Below are 23,829 nucleotides of genomic sequence, written 5' to 3'. Positions count from 1 at the left end.
AAGCATACTCCTCCAAAAAAGATAGCAGGTAGAAAGAAACCTACATAAAACATCATGCTTAACCACAAGGTTTAGCCACAAGGAGCGAGTAATTCATCTAGAATCTCCTAATGATGCACTGGGGGAAGATCCACGGAGGGTTTGCAGGGGGCCCAGACCTCCAAACCAAAAACTTCAATATGTTTGTCTTAATTTGGTAAGATCTAGCATAAGAAGTTTCCTTAACGTTTGCAACTTGCTCATTTAGTAGATAGAGTTATTTAAGTGGTCAAAACGGTGTATATTACCGAGAGTAGATTCGGAATAAAAATTCATTTGGTAAATTTTTTATTCTAGAAAATAAATTTGTTTGCGAGAATAGATTTAGAGTAAAATTGGAAAGTAAAAAAAGATTGATTTTTGCTCTCGAGAACAATTCCAGAATCAAGCCAACCCATTTTTTCTCTTTTCTCTTCTTTTGTTCTAGTTCTTCTTCCTTCTCTCTTCTTCTTCCACTACCGCCACCGCCACCGCTGCCGCCCTCTGCCCATTGTCGCCGGTCACCAGTGACCAGTTGAACAAGGTCCGACAACCTCGCCGGAGGCTCACCAAGCTAGGCCAAGGTCCTGCGAGCTCATTGGAGGTTTGCCCATCACCGGCGAGCCTCGCCCGGTTAGCCGATGAGGCTCGGCCGACAAGGCGTGGCCTCACCGAGGACCGACGATGCTTCGGCAAGGTCGCCAACCCTCATCTAGTCAATTGCCGATCATCCCGAGGTTAGCAACCAGCCAAAGGTTGAAGAAGAAGAAGGAAAGAAAAGAAAAGAAAAAATGATAAAATTATTAAAAAATTTAAAGAAAATAGTTTGGAGTAGAAATTTTGAATAAGGTGTCAAATCTAATTTTATTCCGGATATATAAATTTTGAATATGGTTATCAAACGCGCCCTAAGTCTATAATAATTTTTCTTTTTGTGACCCGGGAAGTGCCGTCCGGCAGCCGACGGCTAAACCGGGACGACCCACAGGGACCCACCTCCTACATGCCGTAGGTAAGTCGCGCAAATGACGAGGTGGGGAGTTGAACTCTGGCCTTGTGGGTAGCCAACGTGCAACTCCACCATCTCCGCCACCAACAGGCTGGGTCCCTAAGTCTATAATAATTGATCCAGAAAGATTGTTAGAAACTGAACACTGACTTCTCAATCAGAAAGCTTGAGCTAAAATGACTTTCAAACCTCATTTTTCCAGGATCAACCCTTTTACGGCATTTGAGCTCAATAAGGACTGTTGAGAACAGTACTGAACAGCTTTAATACGAGAGAGAGAGAGAGAGAGAAGGGGGGGGGGGAGGAGGAGGGTAAAAGATTTTGCAGTATCACGCTTGTAAATGCAGCTCCATTTGATGAAAAAGTCGAAAGATCTGTGACAACTGAAGAATAGTTCGTAAAAGGAAATATGAGATACCGAACATGAGTTCTACGACCTGATATGATGAAGGGCATGATAATGAGAGAGAGAGAGAGAGAGAGATGCCTTCGGGTATATCGGCGGCTATGACGGCCACTTCAGCCAGAAGCCATAGACAATACTTCACCAACGGTGGACACTCGACCTTGCATAGCTCAGCCAGGTGTTTGCCTGGAATTCCGAAATATTCATAAAAGACAAGTCAATAATCACATTCAAGAAATTGCAAGAGTGTTCGCGAGCAGGAAAAATAGTCATAAATTCCTCCTTAAATTTCTTTAACGGAATGATTACCAGTGGTCATTCCGAGATTAGCAGCCAGCGATTGGATGATGAGAGCAAACATCATTCCAACGAGTATAACCCACAGAAGCTGACCATATGATCCAATAAATTATAAATATTGGCACCAAGATATATGGATACATTATAACTTGTATAAGAATGAACTTATATACTTTGTGTATCGGTGTTCTTTTGGGTTACCTCGTATACATCATTTGCTCCGGCTTGCATATCAGTTTCCACTGCAACATCGATGTAGAACTATGAATTCAACACGAACTAATCCAGACACCACACTAAAGCACGCAGTCAAACACAGATTTCGACAAGAAACAGGCGAAGGCCTTGATGATCGCGGGGCTTTGGTGTGCTCATCCTGCTGTTAGCTGTCGACCGTCGATTGAAGCTGCAATGGCCGTTTTGAACTTGAAGGCATTTTAATTACTCGAGTCGGCTCAATGGATGGCCTGACATTTCGTCGTAGTCAGAAAATACGCGCGGCTCTGGAAATAGCTCGCAGATGCAGCCGCCATGTCAATCGAAAGCGAACGCGATTTTTTATTTGCTTCGTTAGGATTACAATGCGCGAACGATGCCACTTGAGCCTTACTATTCAGCTGAGTAGAATGGAGTTTGATTCAATACCCTGACGGCCAGGGGACTCCTCACGGCGTGCACTCCATCGGTCCAAACCAAGCTTCCGAAGTAGTACCCCGTGTTCACCGGCACAGCCGCGCAGACCGTGACGCTGAAGGCGGCCTTCTTGGTTTCCCGATCGAACGCCAGGACGTGAGGCCTCACCGTCACCGTGGTGCCGGAGGGCGGCTCGATCACGGCCCAGTATCTCGACTCAGGGTTTCCGGTGTTCTTGACGGTCCTGGTCACGGTGACAGTGCTCGTGAGCCTCGGGATGGTTATGGAGGGGAGGTTCACATCGGAGACAGAGGGTCTTCTAGCGGGGCAAGGAGCGGGCTTTCCAGTCAGATGAGAGATCTCGGTGTCGTTGTAGCCCATGGCGCATAGGTAGAGGATGTAGTCAGGCATGCCCACATCATAGATCAGGCCTGGTTCAGCCGCGGAGTTCGGGTTCACATTGCCGCCTCCCATGTCGAACGGGTCGGCCAGTTTCGGAGGCGATCCCGAGGCGAATATGGGAAAACCCAGCGGGTTGCTCCTCCAGGCTGCAAAAAGGTTTTTAATATCAGCAATGCTTAATCACTTGAGCGGTGTTCTGATTGATGGAACATCATCTAATGTTAATGTCTCTGAACGTATTAGCTGATGCAATATGTTCGCCGGTCACTCCGCGGACCAAAAAGGCAAGAAGCCGATCTTAAAGAACTGTTTCGCGATTCAGTTGAGTTGGAGAAATACCGGTAGTCACAAGGGCTGATCTAAATGCCGCCGGCGACCAATCCGGGTGAAGCGCTTTGAGGAGCGCCACGATGCCCGCAACATGAGGGGTCGACATAGAAGTTCCCGAGAGCATGGTGTATCCGTTGTCCTCCGACGGATTGAAGGGCAAAGTGGCGGCCAGTATGTTCACCCCGGGTGCTGCTACATCTGGCTGTGTCACAGAACAACATCAAAGCAGATGTTTCTATCTCTGTTTGATTGTGCAGAAGAGACTAGTTGATGATCTTTTGATACTCCATGAAACTTCAAGCGAGCTAGAATCAGCACACGCTCCTAGTTTTGCAAATTTTCACACAAGTCGAACAGCGGTAAAGACGGTAAATAGCAGATGAGGGTGTGTTTCCGAGAGTCTCGAACCACTTTCGTGGAACTCCCACGAGTCGAATGTACCCGGAAACTACAAACTGGACGGCCGACAGTCGAAGGACTCAGTTAAGAACCAAATGTACCTTGAGAACAGCTGGGGAAATAGAGGTCGGCCCTCTGGAAGAGAATAAGGCGACCTTTGCCTGGACTGCTTTGCCGACAGCAGTTATTGTCCGGCTCAACTTTACCTTAGGGAATCTGTCCAGGATCCATGAAAACGGCAATTCAATTCTGTGTGAGTGATTAGCTTTAGGTTTCGACAAACCGCAACACGACGAAGACTGTCATGACATACCTTGCCGAGCGGAAGTAGAATAGAATTCGGGTTCCAATCTCATAATCCACCTCGACACATGGGAAGTCACCACTGCACGGAGCCAACCCGTCTCTGGGGTTCTTGGCAACAATCACGCCAACGCCCCTAGACGCCTTCACAGCTGCTGAGGCGAGTGTTACTGCGAACCTACCTGCTGTGGAGGTGAAGCACAGGACCACTTTCCCAGCCATCAATGTTGCATTAGGGGAGAGACGTTCACATACCCTGTGATCAATTCAAGAGAAGATTGGCAGCTTTAGCTTTCTCTGTCCGCAATTAACGATAACAGAATCATCAGATGAGCAGATGGTCTAACCCTCCCGAAGTAGGATCAAGGGTTGTGCCTTCTGGATATAGCAAAGTCGTAAAACCGATTTCCTTTCCTGTGTATATGGCTTGGCCCTTAGAGAGCAATAAGCAACTCATCACACATTTGGTGCAAAATTCCTAGGATACTTTCATCTGCTAAACCTCAAATAGCAACACATACCACTAACGTTTCGTTGTTTCCGAGGGTTATGATAGTACGGAAGGCTCGGTCAATGGAAGTTGCTCCGACAGTTAGTATCCACGGCGCTGTGTTCTGCACTGTTTGAGCCGCCGGTCCATCATTGCCGGCTCCACAAACTACAGTTATTCCTTGTGCCACAGCATGGAACGCACCGGTAGCAATGCCATCTCGGTCATCCACATCGGAGAAGAGAGGAATCGCAGTCCCAATAGACACAGACAGCACGTCCACTCCATCATGAATTGCCTCGTCAAATGCTTTCAATATGTCTGCAGACGAGCACTGTCCGTTGAGCACATTCCAGCACACCTTGTACACCGCTAGCCGGGCACGGGGAGCACCACCTCTCGCCGTTCCATACCCAATTCCTCTGTAACTGACATTGCTCACAAAAGAACCCACGGCGGTGCTGGACGTGTGAGTCCCATGTCCATTTGCGTCTCTCGGCGACAAGAACTCCAGGTCCCCGAGGCATTCAATGGTTTTCCATACTCTGCGAGGAATCCATCCACGAACCAGCGAGCCCCTATTATCTTTCTGTTGCAGTGTTTGGCTGGATCGAATTGCTCCGCCGGTTCGCAACCACCTTTCCACCGCGACGGGATCGGTCCAAGGCCTTCATCGCTGAATGACTTCGACTCCGGCCAAATTCCTGCTACATTGTGTGAAACATAAAGCTAGTGACATGGTTTAATCTAGAAACAGAGAAAGAGGGCAAAGATGTAGAGACAAAATCGACCTGTATCTATCATGCCTACTATAACTCCATCACCCATCCTGCTTTTGTAAAGGAGACTGGTGGGTGAATGAGAGGGAGACAGACCAAGGAAATCCCAGCTCCGAGTAGTTTGCAGGCGGAAAAGGGTATTAGGCATAACACGGACAACCCCAGGGAATCCTGAAACATGAGCAAATGCTGAAGTGCAAGCGCACGAAATGATCTGCAGGTCTAGCAAAAGAATGCAAATTAATTATACACCGACATACCGGCAAGTTCTTGTGCCTGAGACTCAGTAAGCTTCGCAGCAAAACCAGAGAAGCCATGCCTATAGCTGTACAAGATCGATTTGGCGGCCGCTTCCTTGCTGAAGCAGAATTAACACGTTCCAGAGAACAGAGAAAAAAGCAGATGGTCACCGGACCACGCCATTAGGAACTGAATTAAAACACCTGCTTTTGTTGTTCTTTTCGAAAGTTTCGAAACTCCTTTTACCTCCCAAGCACTGATGCAAGCATGTCATGATGCGAATTGGTCTCCACTGTGGGATCGCCTTGCTTCCTCGCTCCAAAGTACACGATATAAACCTGCCCATAAATTTGCCAGGATTGCTTCCTTTCTAAGAGAAAACAGAATCACAGAGAAACACGTTAAAAGTATGAGATTCACACACATTGCTCTTTGCCTTCACCGTTCTGGTAATGCCCCATTGCCCAAGAAGAAAACATGCGACCACCAGCAAAGTTTCCAAGTTTCTCATCGTGGTGTGTTGCCGGTGTTTCGTGATTTTGACAAAGAGATGAAGTGAATATCAGGATCGTGAGATCGATCGCTTGCTGCTTTAGCAACTACCCAATATAGAAACTCGATGCGATAGAGAGCGACAATGCCCACTTTAAGTATCCTTGAAGGGGAGCTTGCAAGGTCAAGCACAAAAGCAGTGCAATCCACACCAAGAATTCAAAAGATGTGGAAACCAAGTAAGGTCAAACCAGATAATGACCTCGCTCCTGATTTGAACATGTTGCTTAGTGATCAAGGCCACAATTTGAAGGGGTGGTTCTTGTTCAAGATCCCACTGAGTAAACAACAATAAAGGGCACGAATATAGGAAATAATATGCAGTAAAAACAGAGTTTGGTCGTACAAGGGCCTCCAAGTTTAAAGGTCCCTTAAAGTTTTAAGGGTCACTTATCTTAAAAGGTGACGCTAACGGGGGTTTTCTTGGCTTCAAGAATGAGGAGTGAAGGCCAGACCACAGACTTTCATTATCCCTTTATGCGTAAAAGAGTATTTCTCCTCAGACAGTATTCACCTTGAAGAATATGAAGATGAATAGCTTATAAAAAAGTGGGTGAAACTAACCCCATTTCCTACGTGTCCCTTGCACTAGATTGGCACCATCGATCTACCACGCCTATAAACGAGTCCATCTAATTTAACTTTTGCGGATCGTGCAATACCAGACCGAATAATCGCCAGGAATTCCACTGTTCACATGCACAGTCGAGATGGTTAATCAATTGTATTTTCAAAACACCGTCATGCATCCAGAGTTATATGTATGAGGCTTTATTAGTCTCTGTTCTTCAAGATATCAATTCCCCTGGCAGGGTTCAGACAGTGATCCGGAATATCGAGATTTCATGACTGTTTTTGATGAGAGCTGCTTATATTCTTCAACATACATTCCAAAAGCATAATAAAATTATTTTTGGTTCACAGAAACAGATATGAGAAGCATACTCCTCCAAAAAAGATAGCAGGTAGAAAGAAACCTACATAAAACATCATGCTTAACCACAAGGTTTAGCCACAAGAAGCGAGTAATTCATCTAGAATCTCCTAATGATGCACTGGGGGAAGATCCACGGAGGGTTTACAGGGGGCCCAGACCTCCAAACCAAAAACTTCAATATAAACAGTGTAAATTGCCGATAGTAGATTTGGAATAGAAATCCATTTGGGAAATTTTTTATTCTAGAAAATAAATTTGTTTGCGAGAATAGATTTTGACTAAAATTGGAAAGTAAAAAAAAAATTGATTTTTTTGCTCTCGAGAACAATTCCAATCAAGCCAACCCATTTTTTCTCATCTCTCTTCTTTTCTTCTAGTTCTTCTTCCTTCTCTCTTCTTCTTCCACCGCCACCACCACCACTGCCGCTGCCCTCTGCCCACTATTGCCGGTTGCCGATGACTAGTTGAACAAGATCCGGCGACCTCGCCGGAGGCTCGCCAAGCTAGGCCAAGGTCCTGCTAGCTCATTGGAGGCTCGCCCATCACCGGCAAGCCTCGCCCGGTGCCGACGAGGCTCGGCCAACAAGGCGTGGCCTCACCAAGGGCCAACAATGCTTTGGCAAGGTTGCCGGCCCTCATCCGTCGGTTGCCGATCATCACTAGGTTAGCGACCAACCGAAGGTTGAAGGAGAAGAAGAAGGGAAAGAAAAGAAGAAAAGAAAAAATGATAAAATTATTAAAAATTTTAAAGAAAATAATTTGGAGTATAAAGTTTTAATATGGTGCCAAACCCAATTTTATTTCGAAAATATAAATTTTAAACGGTTACCAAACGCCTTAAAATATTTTGAAATTGTTCCCAGAAATAGAATAAAAAAAAATCATTTCTAATCGAAATTGTTCCCGAAACAGAATGGTTACTATACGCCCCCTAACTTTGATCCAGAAATATTGTTAGAAACTGAACACTGACTTCTCAACCAGTTTTGCAATATCACGCAATCGACCAAGATTTTTCTATAGCAGCTTCAGAAACAGCTCGGCATTGTACAGTAATTAGTGCAAATTTTACATACTGGAAGACCAACACGCTGCCTCATTGCTGTCCTGATCCCCCGTTTCTATCTTATTGCATACTTGGCAGATGAATTCGATGGCCAGTCACCAGAAGATGCCTCCTTTGACACAAGATTGACACCCCGTACCCACAGTGCCATATTTGTAGAAGACCTTGCCTCAAAGTGAATCTCTCTCCCAGTCTCAGTCACCACCCTAAAAAGCGTACCGTTCTCGTCAGCCATCTTCTTCCTCCGGTTCTTCAGGAAGCTCCCACTAGGCCCTGCCATGGCCTCCTTACACGCCACATTTCTCTTGCTAGACGTCCCCCACGTTAACAGACCCGTTTTCAGCATCCTAACACCCTTTAAATGTGGTGAGCCCCTTCCTTCTCTAGTATGCTTGAGTAGCTCCTCGCCCAGAAGCACGTGAGATTGAGCCAAATGGTCCAAAATCACTTCCTCTGCTGCCTTGCTTTTACTGTTTTTCCTAGCAAGATGGAGGGCTGTCTCACCTCTATGGTTCAGGATTCCACAGTCAGCCCCGTGTAGTAGTAACAGCTTGCAAGCTTCGGCATTCCCTTCCTTTGCCGCGAGCATTAAAGGTGAATGCCCGCTCTCTTCCAAAGAGTTCACAGGATAACCCATCTTCAAGAGCTGGCCTACCGCAGGCAAGTTTCCAGTACGTGCAGCAAAGTGAAGGGCTCGGAACTCTGAGTAGCCTTTCAGAGTTTGTGACAAGACTGCATCAAGCAATATCTCTTCAAACCGAATCCTCAAACTGGCATAGGTGTGATGTTGAAGGATTGATGCGACCATCTGTCCATCCCGGCTCTTGACACTGATGTCAGCACCCGACTCAATGAGGTGGCAAAATACCTCAGTGTGGCCGACTTTTGCAGCAGCCAGGATTGGTGTCAAACCTGAATTGTCGTGCTTATCTATACTGTCCATTGAACTTCGAAGGATTTTCTGCAGAATTTCCACATTTCCATATCCCGAGGCAAAATGGAGCGGGGAGAAGACCTCCAGGCTGCTGGAATAGATTTTTTCTCGAGCAGTGATTGCTTGCCCGAAAATATTGGACAAAGAGGAAGCAAAAGCACTTCTCTTTGCCAAAGATACAGCGCTTTCTCCGGTATTATTGACTAGACCCAGATCAGCACCGGCAGTAATTAGTTCAACGAAGCATTCCGGTTGATCAAATAGGGCAGCAATCATCAATGCTGTGTTCCCAGATTCAGTCCTTGAGTCAACATCGCATCCATGCTCAACCAATTGTTTTAAAATGGAAGGACAACCAACTCTAGCAGCCAAGTGAATCGGACGAGATTCGTGTCCCTTCTCGGTCTTTATTGGGAACTCAGCATCAGCTCCCGCCTCAAGAAGCAAGGAAACCGCCTCTTGGTTTTGGCAGAGGATGGCATAGGAAAGAAGGGTTCTTCCTTGTAGTTGGCTTGTGAGGAACAAGTTATCGTGATGAAGCAGGAGCCGTAGGATTTGGCCGGTTGCTTCATAGTACTCAACTGCACACCATGCTTCGTTGTAGGGCTCCCCCAAGCATGCACCGACTCTCAGTTCCTCACCAGAGAAGATGTCCCAAGACCAAGCACTGAGCCTAACGTATCGACCGGTTTTTGCATCTGCCTAAAAGTTGCAAACATATGATTAGCCGTTAGAAGACGAAGCTTTCTCATCAGCACAGAAATGCAAAATTAAGACCTTTAAACTCGAAAAATAAGCCAAATGGGGTGATGAAGATGCTACTAAACATGGGAAGGAGCATGCTCCATGTGTGATTGGTGGCTTACATTTTTTAATTAAGCACACGTAAGCAATGACGAGCAACAAAAGATAAGTCCACGCAAATGAAGACCAACAGTGACTGCGTACTCCAGTTCAGCCAAGGCAACATGTATTACCACCGTGTCTAGAGAAACCACCAATGAGAAACGTACTGCGAATTAAGTACAACGTTACCTCTAACAGATATTGAACCATAGCCACTTGCCGGCTAACAATTGCAGCCACTAATGGCGAACAGTCTACGTTAGCATGCAATGAAGGCTTCAGGGAGCGCAAGAGAACCCTATCGGTGCAATCAATGTCGACCCCACTCTGTAGGAGCAAGATCATCAATTCGTCAGTAACATGTCATAGAGAAGCCAAATGACTAGTAAGAGTAGATTAATGCATACCTTGACTAATTTTGAAACAACATCAACAAAGCCTTTGCAGCTTGCAGATACAATCGCATGTTGAGCCACATCAGGTCCAATCATCTCGGAGCATATTAGCAGCTCAGCAGCTTCGGCCTGACCAGATAGGCAAGCTTCCATCAACGCACGTTCACATGCCAATTTAGATGCCCCTGCCTTGACGAGCATGTCAAGGATGGCACAATGGCCTTCTCGAGCGGCGGCAGTGGTTGCATAGCCTCGAAAAAGTTCCACATTAACATCTGCTCCAGCTGACTACAACAAAAAGATGGATTACAAAACGGCTCAAGAAGAATCTCTACATGACACAAATTCTCTCCCTGCGAAACGAGGCAGTCACAAAGCAATAATGAAGATGCTTTGCTCATCACTTCACCAAATTTTCATTTCTCTATCTTTAGTGATCAGAAAATTCTGCCAAATCGAAAACCGACCAGCATCTCCACCTATAGAACACTCAGTAGACGTTCAGTATCCAAATGTTTCTTAGAGAGACATCCATAACGGATTTTCCCTTTCAATGAAGCAAGCTAGTATTAATTCATCGAAAACCCGAATCAGCAAATGAAAACGAAAGCTTTGCTAGCTTAAATTCTCTCTCATTGGATATTAGCAAGGAAAATAAGGTCAAAAAGAAAAATCCTCGAAAGCCCGAATTGGCAAACGAAAACGAAAGCTGCATAATCTTCGAGTGGGGACCTCACTTTGTCCAACTTCATCCTTAATCAGATGTTCACCTTCAAAGTCAGCGAAAGGCAAGAACATCTCTACGGTTCGGTTCGTGATAGCTACTTCCCGTATCCATGGCTATCACTTTGAAATTGAGGAACATTATGACGAACGCCAGGAAGGAAAAAAATCTCAATAGAACCACAAGCACGTACCCCACTAACAGGAAAACTAAGACAGAGAAACAGAGCAAGGCAAGAACGAGTCGCGAAATCTTACCAGGAGCTTCCTCGCGATGTCCAGATGACCAGAGTGCGCAGCCGCAAACAGGGGCGTGACATCGGTCACGAAGTCCCTGACCTCGATCTCAACCTCATCCGCCTCCTCTTCCCTCAGCAAGCTCTCGGTGCACCTCACCCTCAGCCTCACCGTCCCTATGTAATTCACGTCCACAGCCTCGCTCTCCAAGCACTCGCTCACCGTCCCAGCATCGCCATTCAGCGCCGCCTCTATCAGCCTCTCCGAAACCAATGCGAGCCCGTCCCTATCTCGCCCGCTGACGAATCCGCGCCTCCCCATTTCCGATCTCTCTCTCGTCGAAGCACCACCGACTCCGGCGCGAGAAACCCACCTCGGAGAAAGAAGGAAAGATCACATCTTTACGGTCGAATCTGGATCAGGATCAGGGGAACGATCGAAGGGGTCAAGAGGGTAGTCACAGAAAGAGTCGTGCTTGCTCGCGCACATTTAAGCTGGCAACGTATCGGGTCTCCCCTGCATTATTATATGGTCGCCACAATTATGACAGCATTAAATATTCCGACGAGGGAAGCATACAAGAGGATAAATAAATGAGTAAGATTCATTGCTAGCTCCTTGGGAGCTTCCTCTGACGTTCGAATGCCAGAGTAAAATTGAAGCTCTGCGAAGCAAAACAAAAAAAAAAGGGTATTTCTTGACTCGACATGACACGGCTTTTCGCATCATCAGAATCCGCGTGTATGAATGAATTGCATGATTGCTTCCATTTTCAGTTCGCATGTCCTAATCGGCGCGCTATCATCCTGTTCAGTCTCGTCTCTTTGCATGGCGGGGCCTCTGGGGAGCAGCACGAGAACGGTCGAGAATCAGCAGGGCGTATTTTGAACAGCGAGTGGCACCCAGCAAAAAAAAGCAATAAAAAAACGAAGAAGAAAAAGAGACAACCAGCAAGTTATGAACTATGTAAAGACTGACACGCGACACCGCACACCTACACGACACGCCGACACGTCACTTCGAAAATAGAAAATTTCGACACGTTCCAATACGTTATATATTAAATATATTTATATATATATAAATAATAATAATAACCTAGAATTAATTTACATGAAAAATATTAAATAATATCATTCATTATTTTAATTTGTTACGATAATACATAAAACTTAGAGGAAAAAACATTGTTTAAAGAAAAATGCTGAAAAGATGTTTTTAAATTTATTTATTTATCATATATAGCATTTTTTTATTACTTCTTTCATAGTAAAAGATTTTTAAAAAACTAAAACAATTCTGAAAAAACAACTGAAAAAAAAAAAAAAAAATGACCCCGTGCGTGTATATTTATAGCATTTTTATTACTTCTTTTGACCCCACAAGTATTAGAAATTTTTAAAATTAACCCCGTGCGTGTCGGAATCGCGTATCGAAATTCTGGACTCGCATATCGGAGAGAGTTTACCGCGTGTTGGATTTTTCGACACTCGTTAACCGCGTGTCAGAGCGTGTCGGGATGTGTCGGAGCGTGTTGGACACGTGTCGGAGTGTCGGACACAACATGAAGGCTTGGAGCGACACGAAAGCTTTCGGAAAGTGTCCGTGCCACATAGATTATGAATACAGGATTTCAATAACAGGCCTCGCGCACTTACTATATATATGCAGATGCAAAAAACGGTTGACTTCAAAGTGATGATTTTCTTGCATCATGCGTGATCGATGTACTGAAAATGAAAAGAAAAGCTGTTGAGTACGAATCACGAGTCATTTTTAAAGGAGAAATTCAAATGCTGTCAATGAGATCCTTGAATGAATGAATATTGCGCTGATAAATATATATAAATTGAGAGTTTGAATTTTATGGACGCGAAAAGGAAGGTGGGTTGAGGATGTCGAGGGATTAGAACGAGGGAGGGACGAAAAGTCAAACGAGGCGGCTGTAATGAGTGACGCTGTAGAGGAACAGAAAAGACGGTCATTTCGGATGTAACTGGATGGAGCTGCTGGGAACGGTCAACAGTAGTTCTACAGCGCAGCGCAGATCTAGGAAAAAGCCATTCCTTTCTTCGACGTTTCTTGTTTGGTTACTGCCGTCACTAACTTCGAGCATCCCAACTATTGAAACCATCTCTCACTTCTTTGTTCCGCTCGAGTCTTTCAACCGAGGTATAGTGCCAGCAGTCGATTGAAAGACTAGGTTGAAAGACTTGAGCGAATTCTGAAGCCGCGCTCCGCCTCACCCAAGTGCGGAGGGCTATTATATTTTTTTTGGGAGTAACCCATCATATTCAGGAGTCAATTTAGAATAACTTGAATATTACTTATCAATATTACATAATAGGAAATGAGTCTTATTATGGTAGGATGCTGAAAAGGAATAAATCTAGATAAGAATTAGTCTTATTTAGGAAGAATATCATGATATAATTCTGGTGATTGCCTAAATTAGAGAAATTCAATAAATCAAAAAAAATTCTAATTAAGAGGTGATTAGGATTAGGCGTGATTTCTAATTTGGATGGAGATCTACCACTACAAATAAAAGGATTGATTGGAGATTTAAAGAGTATCAAAAAATACTCAAAAGAGATCATAAAGTCTTCAACAACGTGATAAATGCGAGAGTTCTTGAGAATTTTCAGGAGATGATGTGTTTTGTGACAATTGTGAAGATTTATTGTGAGAAAAACACTATTAAAGTGTTAATTGTAAAGGCAAAGATGATGTAATGCGTTGGGTAAAGTCCCTTAAAGTAAAGCGCCTGTTTGTGAGAATTTTCAATATCTCTCTAAACACCTCTTTTTTCTCTAGCCTAGTAGAATCTTATAAATAATGCAACTCGGTTAGTTGGAGATGTTATCATTTTGGTAACTCTATGCTCCAAACTGAATCTCTAAATAATATGCTGTTAAAAGGCTATTCCTGAAGAGCTTGAGCAAGAAGTTTGCCCACTATGAAAAGACATACTTGACTTCTTTCCCTGGTTCTAAGCATAAGTCCCCTCATTATAGTAGAGAGTTTCTGGAGATATATGGTCAGTAAATTGTACCTTAAAGATTTTAATTCACTGAAATCGTTCAATTAATAATATAGATGAAATCTAGGTAAACCTTTGAATCGATTTTAGAACTTATGACAATATAGATTTCAGATTCTATGATATGCAAGGTAAATTCTAGGTTCCAAAAAATAAGGAACCTCTTTCAATGTGTAAGTTCCAATTTCCAAATAGAACTTATATAGAACTTTGAACTACTCACTCCTAGTGCCTACCTTCACAGCCAACGGACTCTCCAAATCCCATCCTATCTTTTTTCTTTTTAGATAGGAGGGAATACAAAGTATTGTTGTAGGGAGTCCCACCCATTGTTGGATTTTGCCTCGACAAGAGCCTATTTGAGCCTTGTAAAGAGTTGCTCAGGTCAATCATCACTAACTTTGAACATCCTAACTATTTAAACCATGCCTCATGTCTTATAAGCGAGACCTTCGAATCGTATTATGAGCAAGAAAACCTGCTAATAACTATCACCTTGAGCGATCATTCAAGATATTCTTTTTAGAGAACCCAGCCCGTATGAAATGGGTTGAATCAAGTCAAAACAACTTCTTCTCATGTAGATGCACAATTCGTGTACAGTTCAAAAATTGAACCTTATTATATGTTATTAGTACAATTTGATTTTTTGGAACCAAACCAAATCACGAAATTGTATATATATATATGTTGATTTATCTGTTTGGCCTTGGTGACTTTTGTTGTTATGACACTTGCTACGCTTTTCTTTATTTAATTTGAACCACGAGTTTACAATCTTTTTCTCAGTAGAGGTGAGTGCGGGTTTTGCTAACAACCATTACGAATAGATAAATGTCTGGATTTTCAATATGCTGCGTGAAACCAAAAAGACGGTACCTTAAAAACTGTATAGTTTTCCGTGCAAAAAAAAAAAAAAAAAACTGTATAGTTTCCTTACTGGTTACTAACGTACTTTTAATTAAAATACATTATGTAATAAGGTGGGTTTGGTATCGCTTCACCACTTGAGTTTTGAAACAGTTTTTTCGTGGAGTACGATCCTAGAAGCTGCTCCCAGTCAACACTTGAGTAATTTTGTTTGCCACATTATTAAGAAGACAAAAAAACTGCAAGTGGCATCTTCTACTTCTTTTTATCACTTTCCCTTTCTTTAGTAAACACGTGGCATATTGTGGCTTCAATGGAAGCACCTTTTAAAAATTAAAAATAAAAACCAAACTTTATATTAAAAGAACGTAAAATGAGACATAAGGATGTCGATCTATTTTCGAGGGGCACGAGAGTTGCAAACTATTCGCAGGCAAGGGTCTGCTAACCTCGCCAGGGTTATGGTGAGGCCGACCGACCCTCAATAGGTCATCGATGAGGGCCAATCGCTCTTGCCACTACCCTAGCAAGGATTGTTGGCCCTTGTTAATGAAGGGGAGAGTCGATGCTGCCCCCCACGTGTACCCTCCTCATTACTTACTTGCTATCTTCCTCTCTCGATTTTTTTTTTCATATTTGTATTTCTTAATTTTAGTATTTCTAAAATATTCAATTTTTTTTTCAAGGTCAAATGATGCTGTTTTGTCTTTAAGGAAGTTACATTTCCAAGTAAACAACTATGCAAAATCAAAAAATGATGGCAAAAAAATATTCAAGTGCAACCTTTCATCTATGAAAATAGACGAATTTAAATGAAGTCCCCCTATGCATCAAAGTCTGCAAGGTTAACCATTGGGATTCGCCCCAATGGCCACCATTCTAACATGGAAAGGGGAGGTGAAGGGTTCAAATCCCCACCTTCTCGGGGGGATGAGATGGGGACATGTAAGTTTCGAGTGGGTTTCAACTCCCACGCCCTGCAAAGAGCGGGGGCAAAAATCTGAGAATGAGTGTAGAGTAGGAATAGAAAGTAGGGACGATAAAAAAAAAAAAAATCTGTAAGGTTTGCATGAATGGACTTCTGCAATTTACCTTTTGATTTATGCTTAATCCAAATCTGGGCCCCTACACACTTTACCTTTTCCTTAAATTGATCCAAAACTTTCATAACACTTCATGTATAAATTTTACACGATACCTAAATTTTGCCGAAAGAAACGGAAAGTGCTTTTAACTTTTGTTTAAATCCAAACAAAAAGGCCCTTACTTTTTAGGGTTGTGCTTTCCAAAATAGTGATTACACATCACATCACACAAGAATGGTTGGTGTATCAAAAAATATAAAATTTCTTAAATTAGATGTTTGACAAACACCTAGAACACTTATCAAGAAAATCTCTTTTTATTTAAACCCGGACGAGAGCAAAGAAGACGTGAACGAGTGAATGGTGGGCTAGACTTTTGACAAAGTGACTTCTTGTGATCAATTACATAAAACGCATAAAGGAGAGAGGAGGAAAAAAGAAGAGGACTCGGTATGTTTATATAACCTTAATCCAGTGCATAATCATGATTTCTACAATGATTAGGGCACGCATAATAAAATTTTCACTTCTTTATTTTTATATTTCTCATTCTCCTGAATGTGTTTGGAATGTAAACCGTTTGGTAACGCAATTTGATTTTTCTATTTTTGAAATAGATTTATATTCTAGAAAATAGATTTGAATAATAAATCAGAAACTAAAATTTTAAACTTCTCAATTTCTGAAATAGAATTTAAGAAATCAATTTTTGGCCGTAAATCAATTTCTGACCAGAAATCAATTTATGTTCCAAAAATTTTATCATGCATACTCTTGGTGAATCCCAATTGATCTTCCCTCCTTCCTCCTTTAAAATTGTTCTCAAAATTATAAGAAATTCCATATCACTTGTGCCGAGTGTATTCTTAGTGCTAAGCTTTGCTAATCAGCATTGCGCACAACATTATGATTCAAGCAACCCCAAATGTGAGATGTCCACGGTCACGGTCACCCCTTTGGACAAATTCAATCTTCATTTGGTCAAAAGGGCTTTTATTAGGATGACTTAGTTGAAGTCAATATTTAATTTATGGTAGTGTACTTATTGCACATGAATTCGTGTTCAAGCAAACGGAAATTTTCAATTCAATCGAAAACATGTCAATCATTTGTGAATTTGAATAGAAGTACCTTATAAATTTTTCCCGACCTCCAAGGGATCAAATTGAAATTAAACATGAGATTTCATGCATTTTGAAAGTCGATACAGGCAACCCAATTTTTTTCTAAATTCCAAGAAATTCCATATTGCTTGTACTGAGTTTTTTCTTAGTGCTAAGTTTTGCTAATTGGCACCGCGCTTAACATTATGATTTAAGCAACCCTGGACGTCGGATGTCCACGGTCACCCTTCGGAAATATTCAATCTTCATTCTCGGTCAAAAGGGCTTTTATTAGAATGACTTAGGCGAAGTCAATATTTATTTTTTGGTCGTGTACTTGTTGCAGGTAAATTCGTGTTCAAGTAGAGGAAAACTTCCAATTCAATCGAAAACGCGTTTGTGAATTCGAATAGAAGTAACTTATATATTTTTCTCAACTTCCAAGGGACCAAATTGAAATCAAACATGAGATTTCATGCTTTTCCGAAAGTCGATATAGGTAGCCAAATTTATTCTATAGCCTCTACTAATGAATTTTCGTCGGAATTTTAGGATTAATCTAAGCCGGGATTTTGGACCTAAGAAAATCATTAAAGCACTTAAGGAGAAGAAACAAACAAGAGATCCACTCAAGGGTAAGAAATCTCGCAATGTCACTTTCATAATCCCTTTCAATCCAGAATTAAAGGAATGACCGTGAATAATGGAGCTCTTTGGTGGTGAAGATAAATATCACGTTAGGATTTTAATCTTGATTATCGCTGGATAAATAGTTATAGTAGCATTTCAGAACTAAGATAATGAGGGGTGCACGATGAATTTTTGTCCAAATTTTAGGGTTAATCTAAGCTAGTGTCTGCCTGTGTAGTCCACGACAGAATGTCAAAAGTGTCCGCCTAGCCTTTTCTTTTTCTCTTTCTTTTTCTTTTTCTTTGGAAGAATTTTGTAATGTGAATTTCAATTTTCTCCTTTCAACGCTGTTGGTGGCAGTTTTGACCCGGGAGAGGAGTCTGGCCAAGCGTGTCCTAGGTCAAACTTTTGAACTAAGCTTGTACACCCAATGCGAAAGACCTTGCGATAGCGAGAGTCCTCGCGGTCTTAATTAATCCAATTATTTTGCATTGTAAATCCTCGTGTTAATCTCGAGAATACCAAAAGAACTATCTTTAACTTTACTCCCCCACATCCTATACTTTTCCTCAGATTTTGAAATCCAACAATAAGCTAATTAAATAGCTGCAACAACTTGTTGAGATTGAGATTAGCACGAGGTTCGCAACAACATTTGCTGGCCCAAACACATCATCGGGTTTCTAACGAGTCATTAGTCGAGTCAGTCCCTTTTCTTTCGAGTTCATATGGGAATTGGAATATCTTTAAGTATTTGAATGAAGAAAAGTCTATATTCGAGAATATTTTGATTAAGCAACATGTGACAATCGTTTTCAAATGGTTAAAATTGCAACGTTCATATGATTGCATAGCCAAATATATTATCGAAATCCAGAGATAATTTGAAACTTACACTTATCAAGATAACTTCAAATTTAATTTGGACCTATAGGAGCAAGTTAGGTCGAACTTAGGACGCGAACCGTGCCATATTGTAATCATTTCTACTCCAATTTCGCAAAATCATCCAACTCTTGTCCTCTTCCTCATCTCCACATGCACTGATGCAATGGCAATTTTGCATGTGAATCTGCCCCACGAGATGAAGAGGTAACATATGATTTTAGCGGGGAAAACACGTCTCGAGTGCTTTGTCATAACTTACCACGTGGCATTATTGTTGCCGGACTTGCTGGGCACGTTTCTTTCATTGTAAGGCAGAATCACGGGTCCACAAATATGTTTCCATATTAGGAAGTAAGAAATATTTGGAGGCTAATTTCATCGTTTTTCCTTTCCCATCATCTAACATTTTTGTAAGGCAGAATGACGGGTACACAATTATGTTTCCATACTAAGAAGTAAGAAATACTTGGAGGCTAATTTCATCGTTTTCCTTTCTCATCATCTAATCTTTTTGTAAGGCAGAATGATGGGTACGCAAATATGTTTTCATACTAGGAAGTAAGAAATACTTGGAGGCTAATTTCTTCGTTTTTCCTTTCTCATCATGTAACCTTTTGCTTCTCGCTTAATCTCTCTTTCTTTTTCATTTTTTTTTTGTGAATATCAGTAGAAGAGCATGTACACAATAAAAAGGCCAACAAAATTTTATAATTTTGAAATGAACGATTTGATTTATTTGTGAAAATCTTGACTTTTTCTTATAAAATAAGAAGAAATTAATTTAATGGAATGTGAATTTACAAAGGGGTCATTAGGAATTCAAATTCCCAGTTAAGTGTTACCCACCTCCTGGCTACTTAGTCGTCGTTGCCGACGCTAACACAAGCTACCGCATGCTTTGCCACCCATGCCCAAACCTATTAGCAAACCTTGACCTCTCTCTATCTCACATAATCTCTCTAAATTCATCAAGTCGAATCGAGTAATATCCAACATGATTGATCTCATATCTAAGGCTTGATCTTCAATCTCATTTGCTTCCCCAAGGAACCAAAAGAGCAGGGCCCCTACCCACCACAACGATGGCCAATGGCAACGGCGGGGGCGTTGGCGATGACACAATTGGATTTGTGACGGGCCAAGGGGTTGGGAAGGGAAGAGAAAGAAAGCAAGCAATTTCTAGTATAAATTCAATCAGTATACGTACTTTGATCTTTTCGGATATATTCACTAGACAAAATTTCTTTCTTAGCTTTAAAAGGCTCGACAAGATATCCAGACGTCTCTACTTCATTGATTAAAACTGCATAAAGCACACGGCTTTTTCAAATAACCCTAGTGCTAAAAAAATTTCACCTCCCCCTCCATTTCCCGGCTGCCGAACAAAAGGTTAAAACGGAACGACAATCACGAGAACCGGCCACAATGTCCAAATTCCACGAGTCAAACGAACGTGATAAACGAGAGACCGCGTCGTCTTCGGTTGATATCAATTCTTAAATGATAGGACAGAGTGGCGCGACATCACAACGCCTCCCCCACCACCACCACCACCACGACCAGATCTTGCTTTGGCGCCTTCAGCTTTCGTTGAATCGTGAAAGTACGACTGGGCCTCTCGGGCGGACGGACCCCGGGCGCCTTCCCCCGCGTTCCCACCGACCCAAGCGCACGCAGACAGTCCGGTAGTGTTGGGCAGAAACTTCTCTGCTCCCTCGTGAAAGCCCCATTTTTTTTTTTATGTGCGCTGCACGCTTTTCCAAATTATGCTGTCAATTCGATTTTTTTTTTTTTCTTCTTCTCGGTTGGCGATAAGTGATATAAATATGTGCACACAGCTTGCCAGATGTTGGAACTGGTATAGGCGAAGCAAGCGACGGGGGGAACCTGTGAGCGAGAAAAAAGTAAAGGAAACTTGCGAAGCAGCAGCAGCAGCAGCAGCCGCCGAAACGAAACTGGACCGCAGAATCCTTATCCTTTTATCGTTTCTTGGAGGATTGAAATACTTCGTCCCTCCCTCCTCCTCCGCTCTTGTGCTGCTTCTGCAACACCAAGTTCGATTTTTTCTTGCGGGGGCGTTCTTCTCGCTGAGTTCTGTCGTGGGTTGCTCTCGAAAATTCTTCTCGACGCACTTTCTCTCTTTGCCCAAATCGAATAGTTCTGTTTCTGTTCTCCGGGGTCCTTTCCTTCTTCTTGGCCTCGTTTCTTTTCCACTTTCTTGGGGTGGGGTCTGTTATGGCTGTTGTTCTGGAGATTCTGAGAGGAGCCACGAGCGGGGCGTTCTTGGGTGAGGCCTTGGTGCTGGTGGTTGTGTGGGGATTTCGGTGATTCTTGGAGTTCTAGTCGGATGGTCGAGACCCGGGTGGGTTTCTCGATCTGCGGAGGACATATCCGAAGCGCCGACTTTCGCTGACCCTCCAACCGCCATTTCTGACTCCAGGTTCGTGTTGGGACTTTCTTGCGTTCATCGGGCAATGAATTTAGGTGCTGGCAATTTGGTTAATGGTGTTTGTTCATTTCAAGATTCTAATGGATTTGCGCTGCACAATCTTTTGCATTTGGCAGTTCGTCACGGGGCGAGAGAGAGAAATCGGGCCTTGTCAACGGTGATGATTTGGAGCATCTGTGCCGACTCGTGGAGGTCAAAGATGGAGGGCCTGCTTGGATTCAGATGATGGAGAAGTCGGTGCCCACCATGAGCTATCAAGCTTGGCGAAGAGATCCTGAGGTATAATCCTCGCTTTTCTTGAACTGCCAAAAATTGAAATCTGATCTAGTTACAAAATTACAAACTCTCAATGCACCTCGTTGAGTATTACCAGATATATAGGTGAAATCTTTTGGTTGAATTAGCATTCGAATTAGACGGTTGAGAGTGTTCGTGTTTTGATGGTTTCTGTTTCAGACTGGGCCTCCCCAATACCGGAGTAGGACTGTTTTTGAGGACGCGACACCTGAAATGGTGAGGGACTTCTTCTGGGATGATGAGTCCCGGTTGAAGTGGGACGATATGCTTGTTAAAGCTTCGATTTTGGAGGAGTGCCCTACTACTGGAACCATGGTGGTGCAATGGGTCCGTAAGGTGAGGACCGAAAGAAATTTACGTTTGCTTTCACTTTCATTTTCCCCTGTTTTGGCTTGTGTCTTAGGCTGTGCAGATTTTAGTAGCATCTGCTAATTCGTTCCTCTCTGTTTCGTGTTTTGGCGCAGTTTCCATTCTTCTGTAGTGACAGAGAATATATCATAGGCCGACGGATTTGGGAATCAGGACGATCGTACTATTGTGTTACAAAGGTATGAGAACTGTCTTTTTGCCCAATCATTTTCATCATATTCGTTTCTTGTAAGCGCAGACAACAATTCATTGCCAACATAACTTTTGGATCATATTGCGTTGTTTTCTTGTGAATACAACCCTCTTGGTTTTGGATTTAAAATGAGAAATTTGATAGTAGGCAAGTCCTTCAACGAGGAAAAGGACTGACATCATGCATGAGCATTTAGCAGAGTGTTGCTTAGCTTTTATCAGATCCTTTACGACTTGCATGACTAATGCAATATATTTAGGCAATAGTAAATTGGTTAGGGTGGATTGGGCGATCCCTTTGGAGGGCAGAAACTTGACAAACTCCTTAGCTAAGCTGCCTAGTAATTTTCTTTCTTCTTTTTTTCCCTAGAAGAGTCAAATTTCACGTGGATTCTGAGAATGTGAGCTCTAGTTAAACTGCTAACAAAACTGGAAATTGTCCACACTAGATCAACCATTTTTGTAAAAATGTCAGCACCGTTTTTGCCTTTTTTGTTCTATGGAATAAATTGAATCGTCATCCCCTTTGATTTGTCTTGGTACATCTGGTTTCCTTGTCAACAATTAATTCTTCTGCATTTTTCAGGAGTGCCTTGCTCCTCTGTTCCTAGGCAAAATAAACCAAGACGTGTGGACCTATACTACTCAAGTTGGTGCATCCGTGCAGGTACTGTTGGATTATTTCCTGAACATACTGCTTGGTTGTTTTGCTTGGCTTCTACCGTGTGCTTTATATTCAAATTTCTTTCACAATGCATCTGGGCATTAGTTTAGAGCTTGCGATTGATGGAAGTTGTGTGCTTTGGGGCATTTTTTACAGTTGAATCTAGAAGAGGCGATGGCCAGCTAACTGCCTGTGAAGTGTTGCTGTTTCATCACGAGGATATGGGCATACCTTGGGAAATTGCGAAGCTTGGAGTACGCCAAGGCATGTGGGGAGCTGTGAAGAAGATCGATCCTGGTCTACGCAAGTATCAGAAGGAACGAGCCTTGAGGCCCGGTCACGTTTGTGCTTTCCTGGCACAGATCAATACTAAAGTCAGCCCGACTACCTCAAGTCTCTAGAGAGTTCTGGTAAAGAAGATCCATCGGAGACTGAAGCCCATGATGAGCCGAGGAAACCCTTGGTGCCGAGGCTCCTGTTAGTGGGAGGGGCTATCGCTCTTGCCTGCAGTCTCGACCGGGGCCTTTTCACCAAGGCCGTTGTATTCGGAGTAGCTAGAAGGTTTGGAAACGCGGGAAGGAGATAGTGATCGAAGCAGCTCTTAATTCCTTGTACTCGACTCAAGGATGCTGGTATTTGTGCAGTTTATAGTTAAGGGAGGAAACCGCCCAACTGGCGTGCTTCCTTTTAAGGGATAGAGGATCTATCGTATTTTGCCGACTCTTTTTTGATCCATTAGATAGATTCACATGAGGCAAAAGAGATCGTGTTGCTGTAATATACCATCAGTATTAAATAACAAAATGTGATTACTTTACAGTTACCTTAAGTTGGCAAGCACAAACTCAGGTCGCCTTACCTCTCTCTGTTCTGTTTCCAAATTCTTCGGTCCTTGTTCCTCTTGCAGTTAGATCTCAAGAAACGCTCTGTTGGAACATGGTTTATGGTGTAACCATAAACTAGAGCCATCTTAGATTCATTTTTTACTTCATATTCTTTCATTTCCATATAAAGATCACTTCCTTTACAAGTACTTTCACCTATTTTACCCATCGGAAGATTCAGAACGTTGATATACTCACGAATACCATTAGGCATGTTCCAACGGATCTTCAAAACACTGATATACTTATGAAACCATATTCGATGTAAAAAATGTCCCAGCCTTCTATTTTCAGAGGAAGTTGCTCCAAGTTGCTGCAATTGCAGTCGCTCAGTTCCCTCGGGACATGGCTTCGTT

General features: G+C 42.7%; 2 protein-coding genes and 1 pseudogene across 3 annotated transcripts; 1 reads left to right on the top strand and 2 right to left on the bottom strand.

Annotated features, from left to right (window-relative positions):
• Positions 1 to 2,243: 2,243 nt before the first annotated feature.
• LOC104444127 lies at positions 2,244 to 5,896 on the bottom strand (annotated as a pseudogene).
• Positions 5,897 to 7,771: 1,875 nt separating this feature from the next.
• LOC104444125 (putative ankyrin repeat protein RF_0381) lies at positions 7,772 to 11,854 on the bottom strand. 2 transcript variants are annotated; one of them, XM_010057733.3, is made up of 4 exons: positions 11,021 to 11,854; positions 10,052 to 10,327; positions 9,834 to 9,971; positions 7,772 to 9,500 (listed from the first exon to the last, which is right to left on the bottom strand). In XM_010057733.3, the coding sequence occupies exons 1-4, from the start codon at positions 11,318 to 11,320 to the stop codon at positions 7,920 to 7,922; spliced, it is 2,295 nt and encodes a 764-aa protein (XP_010056035.2). In that variant the 5' UTR covers positions 11,321 to 11,854; the 3' UTR covers positions 7,772 to 7,919. The 2 variants fall into 2 exon arrangements, with proteins under 2 accessions (XP_010056035.2, XP_039167726.1); XM_039311792.1 differs by having other exon boundaries at positions 10,052 to 10,323; positions 11,021 to 11,153.
• Positions 11,855 to 21,292: 9,438 nt separating this feature from the next.
• LOC120293606 lies at positions 21,293 to 22,990 on the top strand. Its single transcript, XM_039313302.1, has 5 exons — positions 21,293 to 21,346; positions 21,524 to 21,700; positions 21,829 to 21,912; positions 22,512 to 22,592; positions 22,700 to 22,990. Exons 1-5 carry the CDS (start codon positions 21,293 to 21,295, stop codon positions 22,988 to 22,990), a joined length of 687 nt encoding a protein of 228 aa, XP_039169236.1.
• Positions 22,991 to 23,829: the final 839 nt, after the last annotated feature.

The sequence above is a fragment of the Eucalyptus grandis genome, chromosome 5 (genome assembly GCF_016545825.1).
Source record: "Eucalyptus grandis isolate ANBG69807.140 chromosome 5, ASM1654582v1, whole genome shotgun sequence".
Taxonomy (NCBI): domain Eukaryota; kingdom Viridiplantae; phylum Streptophyta; class Magnoliopsida; order Myrtales; family Myrtaceae; genus Eucalyptus; species Eucalyptus grandis.
The sequence above is the reverse complement of the archived record's forward strand: the minus strand, read 5'-3'. Positions and strand labels throughout refer to the sequence as shown.